The sequence below is a fragment of the Penicillium daleae genome (assembly GCF_028827525.1).
Source record: "Penicillium daleae strain IBT 16125 chromosome Unknown utg000008l_segment0_segment0, whole genome shotgun sequence".
Lineage (NCBI taxonomy): Eukaryota > Fungi > Ascomycota > Eurotiomycetes > Eurotiales > Aspergillaceae > Penicillium > Penicillium daleae.
Window position 1 is genome coordinate 2,968,708 of NW_026623156.1, and position 13,518 is coordinate 2,982,225.

General features: G+C 50.6%; 6 protein-coding genes across 6 annotated transcripts; 3 read left to right on the forward strand and 3 right to left on the reverse strand.

Moving 5' to 3' along the window:
• Positions 1 to 646: 646 nt before the first annotated feature.
• Positions 647 to 1,333, forward strand: N7458_009597 (uncharacterized protein; the record flags this gene model as incomplete). The annotated part of the gene is made up of 1 exon (XM_056912979.1): positions 647 to 1,333. The coding sequence occupies one exon, from the start codon at positions 647 to 649 to the stop codon at positions 1,331 to 1,333; it is 687 nt and encodes a 228-aa protein (XP_056761828.1).
• A 1,344-nt stretch (positions 1,334 to 2,677) lies between these two features.
• Positions 2,678 to 4,786, reverse strand: N7458_009598 (uncharacterized protein; the record flags this gene model as incomplete). Its single annotated transcript, XM_056912980.1, has 2 exons — positions 2,678 to 2,888; positions 3,168 to 4,786. 2 exons carry the CDS (start codon positions 4,784 to 4,786, stop codon positions 2,678 to 2,680), a joined length of 1,830 nt encoding a protein of 609 aa, XP_056761829.1.
• A 763-nt stretch (positions 4,787 to 5,549) lies between these two features.
• On the reverse strand, positions 5,550 to 9,600 carry N7458_009599 (putative cytosolic regulator Pianissimo; the record flags this gene model as incomplete). The annotated part of the gene is made up of 4 exons (XM_056912981.1): positions 5,550 to 5,736; positions 5,804 to 5,964; positions 6,014 to 6,315; positions 6,375 to 9,600. The coding sequence occupies 4 exons, from the start codon at positions 9,598 to 9,600 to the stop codon at positions 5,550 to 5,552; spliced, it is 3,876 nt and encodes a 1,291-aa protein (XP_056761830.1).
• A 43-nt stretch (positions 9,601 to 9,643) lies between these two features.
• On the forward strand, positions 9,644 to 9,901 carry N7458_009600 (uncharacterized protein; the record flags this gene model as incomplete). Its single annotated transcript, XM_056912982.1, has 1 exon — positions 9,644 to 9,901. The coding sequence occupies one exon, from the start codon at positions 9,644 to 9,646 to the stop codon at positions 9,899 to 9,901; it is 258 nt and encodes an 85-aa protein (XP_056761831.1).
• Positions 9,902 to 10,176: 275 nt separating this feature from the next.
• Positions 10,177 to 12,309, reverse strand: N7458_009601 (prephenate dehydrogenase (NADP(+)); the record flags this gene model as incomplete). The annotated part of the gene is made up of 7 exons (XM_056912983.1): positions 10,177 to 10,332; positions 10,410 to 10,541; positions 10,604 to 11,203; positions 11,272 to 11,420; positions 11,552 to 11,663; positions 11,715 to 11,775; positions 12,215 to 12,309. 7 exons carry the CDS (start codon positions 12,307 to 12,309, stop codon positions 10,177 to 10,179), a joined length of 1,305 nt encoding a protein of 434 aa, XP_056761832.1.
• A 434-nt stretch (positions 12,310 to 12,743) lies between these two features.
• Positions 12,744 to 13,421, forward strand: N7458_009602 (40S ribosomal protein uS11; the record flags this gene model as incomplete). Its single annotated transcript, XM_056912984.1, has 3 exons — positions 12,744 to 12,810; positions 12,888 to 12,960; positions 13,109 to 13,421. 3 exons carry the CDS (start codon positions 12,744 to 12,746, stop codon positions 13,419 to 13,421), a joined length of 453 nt encoding a protein of 150 aa, XP_056761833.1.
• Between the last annotated feature and the right edge of the window lie 97 nt (positions 13,422 to 13,518).

The window sequence follows — 13,518 nt, forward strand, 5'->3', positions numbered from 1 at the left end:
GCAAAAGAGATGGGGAGGCTGTGATGCTGCAGATAGTGGCGACAAGTTCAACTGATTCGAACGCACCAAAAGCTCACCTTGAGAGCCCAGTAAGATGCTTGAGTGCAACAATGATAAGCTCATTCGGATTTCTCCTGAAGCCATCAGTCTTTGTCATTTTGAGTCGACCAAAGCAATGACATCATTGGACTAAGCCTCGCACGTTCATTGGCTCAAGCGGTGCATTCCGCCCAATTGAGTTAATGCAATCTTTGTGTTTCTTGGCAGCGTCGCCATTTGGCATGTTCAATCCTCGTTCTTGCAGTTTGATTGGAGAGGTGATTCGATCTATCTCTTCCATGTGAGTGCCATGGCTTCACGGCTGTGGCAGGGCTGAGTTAACTTTGGATTTTAACCCCCCATGCCGTCTCAGCCCCAACTGGTTTAACGTTTAAGATGATGAGATCAGCGCCCAGCTCATCCTTTACAGTTATCAGAGCGGTGCGTAGGACCGAATCGGGCTAAGGCTCTTGGCATCGTAATACAGCTGCTCTTGAATGTCATAGCGAATGAATTAATATATAGTGTATCTTGATTCCCTCGACGTCTGAGGTTAATTCTATCATCATCTTCTCAACCTCCAAGTATATCAATACTTCAGCACAAAATGGATCAAACACTTGCAACCTTCCCTCATGAAGCATCTTCCCAGTCCCACACCTTGGCGGTAGACTTTACATGGCGAAAGCTCCGGACCCTCATCACGGACGCCAGCGAATCAAACCCTACTCCTCTCTATACCGTCGATTGCAACATTCTTACAAACAATTTGACCTTTAAGACACCCCAAAACGACCAAATTATCGGATCTGGTTCTGCACACGCAATCAGCATCAGTCCAGATTACCAGCTCCATGGTGTCAAGGGGACCCTCAAAGCCCAGAAACGGCTACGCACCATCTACACCCACATGTCTACCGCCTTCTCAGATACGGGCGCTCCAGTTAAGATGACATGGACGAGCCAGAGCGGCTTCAGGACATGGGATTTTATCTGTGTCGACGAGAAGCAAGAGCCTGTGGCTAGGTTCTCTGCCAACATGTGGGCTTTGAAGAAGGTTGGAAAGATTGAGATGCTGGGGCCAAAGGCTTTTGACGATGCTGCCCGTGATGAGATTGTGGTTGTTGGATTTACGTTGTACTATTGCTGGATTTTACGTGTGAACAATCCTTTCAATCTTCTTGGGTCGGCATTCCTTTCTAAGGAGAAGCCAGACAAGGTGGATAGGATCGAGAAGATCGATAAGGTTGAGGCTCTGCCGGTAGAGCAGAGAGAGGCAAACATCATTGGCTGATGTTTTTTGTTTCAAGATTCCATGTTTCCCTTATAGATTCTTTTCTTTACTTCTTTCTTCCCCTTATGTTCTATCCTCGTTCAACTGTGAAGATGTATCAACGCCAGACTCCTCCGGCCTCAAGCTTATGAGCCCTTATCTATTATCCGATCTATATACTTTTCATATGTCCTGTTAGGAAATATCGAATTCTGAGTTAACAGCATTTTGAATCAAGTCAGTATTTGAGGCCTACTCGTCATAATCGAACAGGAGCATACTACATAGCTTTGCTGCCTGAGGCTTGAATTATGGCCTGGATCCTCAGGCCTCAAATCAATTATTACGTAAGTATTCCACCGAGGAACTTTGGAACCGAGCAAAACTCAGTCTCCACTCCACAGTTTGATGTAGCCATATTTCTCATCGCTCTTCAACCAGCCCTGCCGGGCTAGCTCAATCGGTAGAGCGTGAGACTCTTAATCTCAAGGTTGCGGGTTCGACCCCCGCGTTCGGCTATTCCTACAAATAACCTGAGATCATTTCTTTTTTGGAGTTTCTGATTTCTCTATTCTATATGGAGGGATCGAGATTTTTGCTCGGATGGGTGGTTGGTAGGTAGAAATGGGCAGCACGAGAGGGTATGGTGTAAATTGAGACCTCTTTATATGATTAAATACACGAATAGCGAAACAATTGAAGTCGATGGGTGGTAAAAATGTGAAGAACGTCCTATGACGGATCCATCGAAGAGTTGAGGACATATTCTAAGGTTCCAAATTGTGACGGGAATCTATAGAAGCTAGCGCCTAAGCGTCGGGACATAATACAAGCTAGACCTATCGATATTACCACTTTGTAACTTGACAATCGAAGAAAGAGCCCACTGGGCTGCATTGGGTAATAAGATAAGAAAACTGTGGTAATCAAGACCAGGCATGGGATGAATGCTAATTCCTTAGATCGGGCACCAAGATATGGTCTCGAACTTTGAGGCGAGTAGTTTTGTGTTGGGCGAAAATGGCTTCTCATTTGATGTTTCATTATGTCATATGAACACTGTGCTTTTATGCAGTAAGATGTTTGCGCCTAAATACATTCGCTTGAAAATTTGCAAATTTGTCCCATCCCGAATTCACCGGCAAAAAAATGCCTTCAATATACACAAACACTAAAAAAAATGTACAAGGAAACTGTATGATCAAGTAATGACACGTGGTAAGTTCATAATACCTGCCTGCTTCTGGGAGTACTGGGTCCCACTATACAATACCATCTCACAGGCCCCAAGGCCTAGAGTCGGGAACCAGCCCCACCCATTGATATTGAGCGCCTCATTCTTTAGTTAATATTGATCACAACCTCTCAATTCCGACGTCGATTGAGTTGTGGTAGAGGATGTGGGAACTGCAACTCCATCGCCTGTCTTCTCCGTCGACCACCACGTACCGTCTGTAAGAAGTTGATGCCCACCTGCGCAAGGAATATAGCGAAGAAAGTCCCGATGACAAGTTTCTGTGGGATATATGTTTCCGATAATTGAGTTGAGGGTGTGTTTGCTTGCTCGTCTTGATTTCTGCTCAAAGAAAGAGGCTGAGAACCACCGAATGAAACCGATATCGAGAGGGAAAAGGGCGTAAAAGAAGTAAAAATATTGGGTGTGATGGAGGTCAGAAGAGTTGAGAACGGTCTGAAAACAAACGGTATCATGCAAAGAATGAGGAGAGGGACGGCTAGTCATAAGACCGAATTGAGAGATGAGTGGGTAGACCTAGACAAGGCGACGTTAGCAGTGGCACTAGAGACAGCTTGCAGGAATCCCTACCAATCCCGAGATTCAAGCTCCCTTGCCCACCGTGCGCAGAGCTTCAATCGCTCTCTAACACTCACGGCCGAGAGAATGGGATATTTTTCTTCCTCGGCGATGGGCAGAATACTAGCAAACCACCAAGGAAATCGGGCCGCGTCCGTCGGGACAGGCCCATAGGCTAGCATCACACGTGGATGAAGCCAGGGCGCACCGGATTGTCGCTGATTGCGAATAAAGTCGCGTGAAAGATCGAGGAGTTCTTGGGTAGACATGGAATCCAAAGGAGGTTCGGGCGTAATTGGGTCTGTTGGATCCGGTATTGGCGAGGCTGATGTTTCCATTGCCTCCAGCCTTTCCTCCTCTGCCAAAGAGATATCATCAACACGCTCTGTTTTCGCAACGTGATAGCCATCCAGTTCGCCCGCTTCGATGACCTTGAACCGCGATATCCCCGAAGCAATGACAAGACTGCGTCCGTCCGGTAAAAGTTCATAGCGTTCGACCATCAGGACGGTTCCGTATTGCATGAATGTACTACTACCTAGTCCATCGCTTTGCTCCCGGCCTCGGCGGTTGTACATGACCATGCCAAACTTGCCGTTCCCACTCTCCACGACACGGCGAATCATCAGCCGATACCGGGGCTCAAAGATGTGAAGGAAAGTCGGCATGGTTGGAAATGATAGAGTGCATACAAAAAGGGGTAGATCTTTCTCATGATCTCCTCCGGCCTCATCTTCCACATCAGCCTCTCGCCGAGACGCAACCTGATCAGCGAAAAAGTGATCGATGATCTGAGAGATGGTGCTATTCAGAGGCTCTGCTTGAACAGCAGCCGGAATACCCACCTTTCGTCGGCAGACAGGGCACAAGTCGGTATGATCTAGAACTCGCGCCACGCATTTTCGACAAAAGGTATGGCCGCAGGGAGTTGTTAGGGGGTCCAGTATGAGAGAGTAGCAGACTTGACAATCTACTTCAGCACGGAGCCTGTCTCTGAGCCTCTCGAAACGGATCTGATCATCCTGCTGATGCATTTGCTCTCCTGCGCGCTCTCTCTCGGGCTCGTAAACGACCTCTGTCGCGTTATAGGGGAGACGCCCTTCCCAGGCGAGGAGGTATAAACCCCACAGCCACCCACGTTGACTCAAATGGGCGCTTTGATCTTCCAAAGAGTTCGTTCCTTTCTCATCGACCTTCCAACGAACAATGCGACCGCTATCGTCTGGATTCTCCGACGCTCCGGCATCTGGCATGGGAAATGCTAATTCCTCTTGGAAGAGTCCCAGCACATTGCACAATACGACATCCACGCCGCAGTCTCCAACGCAATGCTCGCCGACGCAATTGCTAGCCCCCGTCCAGTAGCATGTAAAGCCCTCTTCTCTCCCCTCTGCTACTGGGTATGTGATGCCCGTGCGGGGACGAACTGTTGGGAGACACGATCGACATATCGCATTGCCGCATGGGAGTCGGAGAGGTGTATGTAGAGGGCGAGAACAGCGCTGGCACTGAATCAAACGTACGATGAGATGGGGTGCATCGAGGGTACCAGGGAGATACTCGTCGGAGCTCGACACGTCCGAGCTGGCGGCGGAAGTCAGATCGGGATTGGCCTCGACCGCCTGCGGGGTCGGTGATGAGGGCGCATCTACATTCTCCATGACTCTGAATCCACAGGAATGAACTGTCAGGCAGGGGATACGGTTGATTGAATTCTAAGATGCATTCGGGGCGGTGGTTGAAGGAGAGTGTAGGGCGTTGTCGGGTTGCGAGTCATTAGAGAAGGTTCGGGATCGGCAATCAGAGCGGGTCAACTTTAGATAATCGGCATGAAAGGAAGCTTTTTGCGGAGGAGCCAACCACACATGGAACTTGACCGAGGTTCACAAATTAAACTCATCTCGAGAGTCACCATCTTAGTGAATCAGTTTTTTTAATTTCAAAAAGGAGCTCTCCAAGGTGGGTGATTAGGTAGCGCAGTCTAAAGCCGTGTTCCTGGACAGTCTACTTCATATGACTGAATTTCTTTGCTTTCAGATCGAAACACGAGTCATATGAGTCGAAAGCCTACGCACAGTCTGTGAAATATGCAATTGATATCATTTCGTGTCTCGTTTCCAAGGCCAAATCGCCGCCATGCCAGATACAAATGCACAGAAGCAAGTCAAAAAAGAAGGAGGGGGGAGGGGGGGGGGGAGGGGAACGCCATATCACACGAGCACCTGACTGATCAAACCAAAAACGTGTGATCAAGATTGAATCTGCTTAAATCGCGCATGCGCCAGGAACCAAAGATCACAGAATGGTGCATCAGAGCGTGATTGGTAACAAAAGGGGAGATGCGTCCCTGCAGGGCGGGGGCATTGTAAAGTGGGGAGAGTAAACGAAATGAAGAGTTGGTCTATCCAGCAGATCCGATAAGGTCTATGTGGATGAGTCAGAGTCGGACTCGGAGTCTTCTTCGAGGACAATTCGTCTCATCACGCTCTTGTCAAAAAGATCTATAGCAAAGCGTCGGGCCGGTAGCCGGTAATGATGACTCTCGAGGATGCAGAGTGCTTTGCGGAAGAGATGGGCTTGATGGAATCGTTCAGGTTGCTTGGATTTGATGCTGCAGGGGCCGATCGTGTATTAGATTCTGACTAGATGAGAGAAGAGAGATGTAAAGGGTGACGTACCTGTGCAAGTCTGTCGCGGATCGCTTGGACAGAACAGTATTTCCCATGTCGACGATCAGCTTCAGGATCTTCTGATTACCAGGATCGTCATCTGTCGTCGCTTTTTTGAGTTTGTCTTGCGGAGTACGCCTTGAATTTGCATTGTAACCAGGGAAAGAGATCTGACTAGGTTAGCCTTATGCACAAGTCAACGTGAGGCAGTCATCTTACCAAGAAAAGCTGGCGGAAATCTGACGGGAGACAGAAGCCCAGCGACTCGCCATTTTGATCAATAGCAGAGTCCCATCCTAAATCTCGCAGCACCTTTAACCCGTGCTTGCTTCTGGAGATGAGACCCAGAACAAAGAAAGCAGTACCCCGCATGGTTAGTACACCGGCTCGTTGAGCAATTGCAACGATACACTGCACGATCTCTGGCTCTAAGAATGGAGCCCCGAGTTCCATCGACCCGACATTGCCAACGGCCCAAAGGCACCCCTTGACTTTGAGTAGCACTTCTGTGTCTTCTTCATCTAAGCGGAAGTCGCGGATGGTCCAGGCAAATTCATTGAAGTGGCCCGATTGTTCCAACAGTCTGCATCCCTCGGCTGTCCGTGCAAGTTCGCGGTAAAAGTGGGGGGAACAACGCCAACGTCTTGTAGGTCGACCAAGTCCTCCGGCGCAAAGCTGTTACGCCGTGGCTGGTCGACATATGCACGGGACAGAGCGGCTTCCACGAGGCCAACGTACGAGTCGTTCCGACCGAGGAACCAGTCATCCATCTCCTGGGTGATATAGTCCAAACCGTCTAAGTAGTGGTAGCCGACGGATGTCGACAGGAAGCGCAGCAGCAGCGGGGCGCCAATCTCGCCAAGGTGGTCAAGGGAAGGGCGACACTTGACCACGTACTCTAGATAGTCACGTTGGTTGCATGCCTCTTCGAGAATCTTCACAGCAATTTGACAAACTGTCACATCTGGATCGTACAGCTGGGTCACGAGAAGCTTTACAACCCATTCTGCGTTGCCGATGGCCATCTGTGGTGATAATGTGACATCTCCGACAGCATATTTCCGGAGGAGCTTGGTAGCAAAGATCCGAATGTCCTTTGAGCCAATGGTAAGAGCTTTGGAAAGCATGACTCGAAGGTGACTTGCATGACCATAGTCCATATTGCCAAGCAATGTCTGAATAAGGTCATTTCGATCTCGCAGTTCAATGATGTGATAGAACATGTTAAGCATGTGCCATCTCTCCATCATGAGCAACCCACTAGGACCAGCGCTCAGCGTCCCTAGCATAGCAAAATAGCCACCGCTCAGCGTATTGACCATTTGCTCACGTGAGAAAAGAGGCGACGCAGAAGTCAGGCCACTCATGCGGTCCAACTGAGCCAAACATTCTGCAACCTGCCGCAAGAACTTGTTCTCGGCCAGGTATTTGATACCCTCGGAAGACATAACGAGAGTCCGCATTAAGGCGCAGCCTGTTCGGACATATCGTTGGTTTGGTTTCGTGTTTGGAACCATGGCGAATCTATATTTGAAGGGCCGGTAAAACCCAATAAGGCGCTTCATGAACTTGGACCCTTTGATCGCTTCATCCATCCGTTTGGGGTTTGTGAGAGGGCCTTCGACAAGGCGATGGATGAGGTCCCATTTCCACTTCATATAGTTAACAGAATTCAACACGTGGGTCTCCAGGATAGCATTTCGGAATGTTTGTTCGTCCATCGATGGGCTGAGTTTGTCTTTGGCTTGTTCGCCGGGCAGCAGGGAGACCGAGAAATCGGGATCCAGGTTATATCTGCCGGCCCCACCAGAATACCCGCCAGAGCGAGCCAAAGTTCGATTGATACTTTCGATCTGGAAGATCGTTGATGTGGAAACGTCATGGTTCTCAGTATCGAATTGAATGGCAGGAGTGAGGAGATGCGCAAGAACCTGCAGGTTTGCACTGACGGCTGTTGGCAAGGAATGATGGGCCATTTTGAGAACTTCGGTAAGAAGAAGGGTGGCTTTGCGCCGGAGAGCAGAATCCGTCTCATCTTCAATAAGATCTGAGAGCGCCTGGGGTAAACCAGCAGCGATCAAAGCTGCCAGGATAAGAGTCGAAAAGTGTGCGGTAAGATCAAACTTGTTTGGTCCACTATCATGATAAGCCCGGTTGGCTTTGAAGTCTGTATCGGAGCGCAAATTTGCGACTCGGCCATAAGTTGTGAGCCTTCGGCCAGCAAGGAAAGAGGACGACCACGATGGAGGCTTTATGCGCAATGCATCGAACAGTAGCTCTAGAATTAGGTCTCGGGCTTGGGTATCAGGGTAATGAAGTGATTCAAGGAGAGAATGGAGTGGCTTGGCTTCGTGCCTGGCCAGAATGACCAGACCAGGCCACGTCTTTAGCATTGCGGAGATCGCACGCGCGGCGGATTTCAATCGCCCATTGCGTAATGTGTCAGCCAGAGAATCGGTGAAAGGGGCGAGAACGGCTTCTAGCTCAGATCCCTGGAGGTATTTCCGGTTCCGTGGGGTATCGAGTACATGCAAAAAGCTCGAAATCAAACTCTCCGAAGCGCCGAATGTGCCTTCGGCGAGAGCATCGTGCAGAGCAGCGAATCCACCTGCCGAAGCAACCAGTTCGGGGTCTTTGACCAAGATTTCTGCCAAAGTCATAATCGAAATATTCCGCAGGCGGTCTTCGTGATGTTCGGCAATGGAAACGATCGTGCGCACGATAGCGCGAGATATTTCCTTCACACCATCTTTGACATCGAGGAAAGCTCTTACAAACTTCAGGGCCTGTTCGCGCTCGATACTTGCTTTGCTTTCCTTAACAAGGGACAGGATCACAAGCTCATCCGTGTGCAGCGCTCGAATTGTTTGAAGCGACTTGCGGTCCGCGATGGCGTAGCGGGTTAACCGATACCCAGCTGCGACCTCCTCCTTGCTGTCACTGAGAAGCATCACCTGTACACGAAGGCCAAAGACGGGCCATGCCAGGTCGTACTTGAGAGTAGGATGCCGTTTGAACAACTCGACTAAGTTATTGGCGCGCTCCACGTAGAAATCGGGTGACATGCCCTCGATCTCCAGGGCCTGGAGTGTCTCCGAAAGGACGTATGTCGGCGACTCCATGTCTCCGTCGTCTTCTTCTTCTTCCTCCCGGTCATCTTCTAAAGTATCTGGCCCAATATTTATTGGGTTTCGCGAAGGCGAGCGCATGGGACTCGTTCGGAATAGACTTGACAGCCGGCTTCGCGGGGGAGTCGTGGAGGGTGCCTGCGCACGAAGCAGCTCTTCTTCCAGTTCACGTTGCAGTTCAGCCAGTTTGCGGTTGGATGAGCTCAACTCCGACTCCACCTTTAAGCGTTGTTCCTTGGTCTGCTTAGGTGGTTTTGCCAACAGAGCCTCGAGCATGTTCTCCGTTCCGGTCTTGATCTTCATTTCCTTCGCAATTTTGTCTCGGATCACAGCCTGGCGCTCTTCGGTCGTAGGCACGTCATCTTCTCCAACTGATCTACTCGCTCGTCGCGTGTATGTGCCGTCGAGTCGTGGGGTGACAGTCCGAGAAGTCATGCTCTTTAGCTCCGCACTGAAGCTCCCCGGTCCACCAAAGGACGGCGCCAACGAGGAGCCTCCTCTCGTGCCAGTCGTAGCACTACCCCCGGAGCCTGATCGCCCATTTCGTCCAATCTTCGAGAGTCCATCATTCCAACTCCCGTCCCCCGACCCGCCGTCCTGACTGAATGAGGAGCGACCATCACCCAGCGCGCGGTGCTGGGTGGACGCGGAGAACGATGAGTTGTGTCCGGAAGCCATGAAGCTCCATTTAGCCGTAAAGGCTATCTATCACCTATCGCAAATGTCCGAACGGTCGAGAGGCCGCATTGAGGTTGAGAGGGAAGGAGGTCGTCGTGGAGCAAGGGCTCGTTTCGAGTGTATGGGGGAGAGGGAGGAGACGTGGAGGAGAAGGCTCCGCAGTGTCACGGGTCAAGGTCCTGATGATCAGAAAACAACAACAGCTACCATCACAACTGACCCGCAGTCAACGAAGGAGAAACATGAGACTGCGCAGGCGATCTGCACGGATGCTCGTCCCACTCCGTTCAGTTCAGCCTGATCGCGAGATGGAAACACATGGATGACTAAGGCATCTTATCGTGGGGCCGGTAAGGCATCCACTTGGACATAAATAGTTAAGATCGAGCAATGGGTTATAGATTCACGTCATTTACGGAAATCGCGGACAGGATCATTCGTTGAAGTTTCATTAGGAACGTTTTTCGTTTTTATAACGCTAGACTGAAGCTAATAGAGCCGCCGGTTGTTGACTTCTATGGTAACACTGGTATAAAACCCCGCATATCCCAAGACCTATCTTACATCGACACGAGCTTAAGATTTGTTCTCAGTCTTCTCCAGAATCGTCTTCATCATTTCGTTTCCAAGCTTGGCAGCCTCGGGGAATTGGGGAGCGAAATACTGCGCAATCCTCTCGAAGCGGTCTCTGTAGGACTCGAAGTCCCCAAAGGAGACGCAATCGGACCAAGCCTAGAGAAAGAGTACGTTAATTTATACCAGGTACACTTCTGCAGAGCAAACTGCTAAATCTGATTTTCAAGACTTACCCGTGCTGCGAATGTAAACTCCAGGTCATCGGAGCGGAAAGTATTATCGTCAATGGCGGTGTCTAGGGCTTCCTCCAGGAGTTCAGGGTTGCGGAATAGGTACTCAGTCACACCCAGCCATAGACGGAAGAGCTGCGAGTCAATCAGTAGGCGTGCTCGAAGGGAGTTGGTTTAGCGACATGCTTGATACATACCGGCGTGGAGCAAATCATATGGTCGTAAGGAACGATGCCAAGTTTCGACCAACAGTCAACAATGGCGAGCAGACTGAGATGGCTGTTCGGGGGCGACTTCTCGCGAGCCTGGTTGGACAGAGAGAAGCGATCGAGCACCTCATCCTTCAACAGTAGATCTTGTCCTTCCGTACCCTCCCTGAACACCGAGGCACCGGCAGCCTTCACTCGACGCTTGAGCTCCTCTCGGTGTCCCCCGATCATGAGCTTGTATAATTCAGTCACGGAGTCGGCATACTGGCGAATCTGCTGTTTGGCGGCCGGATTCAGAATGGCGAGACCGGCATAGACGTGCCATTTGTTCGAGTAGATGCGGAGGGTGATATTGATCTTGACGTTCTCGATACCACCAACCCATCTCGAGATCTCCCAGGGGAATTGGTTGTTAGCCTGCCATGCGGTTCCCATACTCAAAAAGGCAGCGTGGGTAACGGCTTGAGTGTCGGCGGTAATACGATCGTGCAATTCGCCGGTGAGGTAGACATGTTTGGATCCAAATGATGAAAGTACCTCATCAACAAATCGGAGGCTTTCGTCAGACGCCCGGTGTTGAATTAAGACCTGTAATCAACACCGTGTTAATGGCAGGAACTAGTCTGGATTGAAATGTGGCGTGGGTAATTCCCTACCAACGGCTGACCCTTGGGATTCACTTTGGGACCATGCAGCGAATGACAGGATACGATCTCTACGTCAGCAGGCAGGTGCTTTTCGAATGCTGCTAGCTCTGGCGCCTTGCAGGAAGTCTGACCACCGACAATGGCGCCCGCTTTGGTAGCTTTTTTATTGAAATCGACGTGTCAGAATATATGTTTCTTTCCTTTTTGGGGGACAGTGGACGAGTCTGGGTATGGCACGCATAGGGATGGGGCCTTGCAAAAAGGTTTTTAACTGAATTGAGACACATACATGGGCCATACTGTGCAACGACTCGGTCGATGACGCCGGCCTCTACACTGTAAAGAATAAAGTCGCTAATTCTGGACACGAGATGGCCATTCGGGAATATGGTAACCAAGGGCTAGTATACAATAAGTATCTGGCTGGATGATGGTCCCAGCGGGAGACGTACTTGAGAAGCGAACTCTTGTTGCAAAGATTCATGATTCTCAGGTCTGTCACAGGCATTGATTCTTTAAGAAAGAAAAAGATAATAGTATTTATGTTAGTCAAAAGTACTCTCCATGTCACCTCGGCAAGTCTTGTCGAGGTAGGGCAGGGATATCATGCTGGGAAAAGGCCTAGTAAAGAATCACTCGTTAGCACCATGTCTTCAAGAGAGACAGCATGAGTGAGGCAGAAATGAAACAGGTTCCAAGTATATCAGACAAGAAAAAAGTAAGGTAGCGAGTATGTTACATCATCGACGGCCCAGCAGTCACCCGCCAACCAGAATGGCGTGGCAGGAGCCCGCCGAACCATGCTCGAGCCAAATGCACTCAAGTCATCATTCGAGGGAGGAGTTGAGGAAGTGAATAAGCAAGGGGAAAAAAGGGAGCAAGAGCTTACCATTTAAGTTGGTTCACCCGCCGTAGCAAGGAAGCCGGCGGGTGAGAAAGGGTGGGGATTTACCTCCATCCTGCATCGCTCAAGCGCTGGGCATACATCTTGCCCATATCGCCCATCCCGATGATGCCAATCGAGGCATCTTGCTTGGTGCGTCCCATCCTAGCAAATGACTCACGCTCACAGCGTCGGCGCGGTAGAACTGAGCCTGAAACTCTCGAAATATGTACTGGTGGTTAGTCAGATAGCTCAATGTGTGTTCTTTGTCTGGACACTCCAACTTTCCATTGAGTGGATGAAGAGTGTGACGAACAATTGGCAATGGTGAGAAGGGAGCTTACAAGAAGAAAAGAAAAATTTAAATAGGCGAGCGACGCTGACACTCTCACCGCCCTGTGACCCGCTTTACTGCCGCATTGATGCCTCAGGCGCGCAATCTGTCCCACTCGCTTGCCTGAGGACTTGAACCAATCAGCGGGAAGCAGCACGCGAGGGCACACACCCACTTTTTTCGATCTTTGATTCCTGCGCTTTTGGACTTTTCTTTCTTCTCCTCCATATTCCATCCACGACAACCCCCATCCACACATTCGCAATGGCTCCCAAGAAGGCTCCCGCCGCCGCTAAGGAGAACGTCTCCCTCGGCCCCCTCGCCGGTGATGGTAGGTTGACGCCCACAAATTTCTGTGCGATCGGATCAATCGAGCAAATCGTCTAACTAGTTTTGCGCATGGAACAGGCAAGCTCGTTTTCGGTGTTGCCCGCATCTTCGCCTCCTTCAACGACACCTTCGTTCACGTCACTGATCTTTCGTATGTTCCTCTCCCTCCGGTTCCTCCACGAATTTGCATGCGCTCGGTCTGGCCGACTGCGCTGTAGGACACAAGCCACAGCCAGCGCATTCAACGATTAGGAGGACAACCCTAATGGAGGACACCTGACTGACATGATCTCTAACAGTGGCCGTGAAACCATCGTCCGTGTCACCGGTGGTATGAAGGTCAAGGCTGACCGTGACGAGTCCTCCCCCTACGCCGCCATGCTGGCTGCCCAGGACGTCGCTGTCCGCTGCAAGGAGCTCGGCATCAACGCCCTCCACATCAAGATCCGTGCCACCGGTGGTAACGGCACCAAGACCCCCGGTCCCGGTGCCCAGTCTGCCCTCCGTGCCCTTGCCCGTTCCGGCATGCGCATTGGCCGTATCGAGGACGTGACCCCCACCCCCTCCGACTCTACTCGTCGCAAGGGTGGTCGCCGTGGTCGTCGTCTGTAGACGTGTGCGGTCCTTTCTTTCTCCGACTGCGACTTCATTGCGTGGCTGGACTGGAGGCTTCCTGCAGGGTCTACTTGCACTTGTGGATGGAATAAAC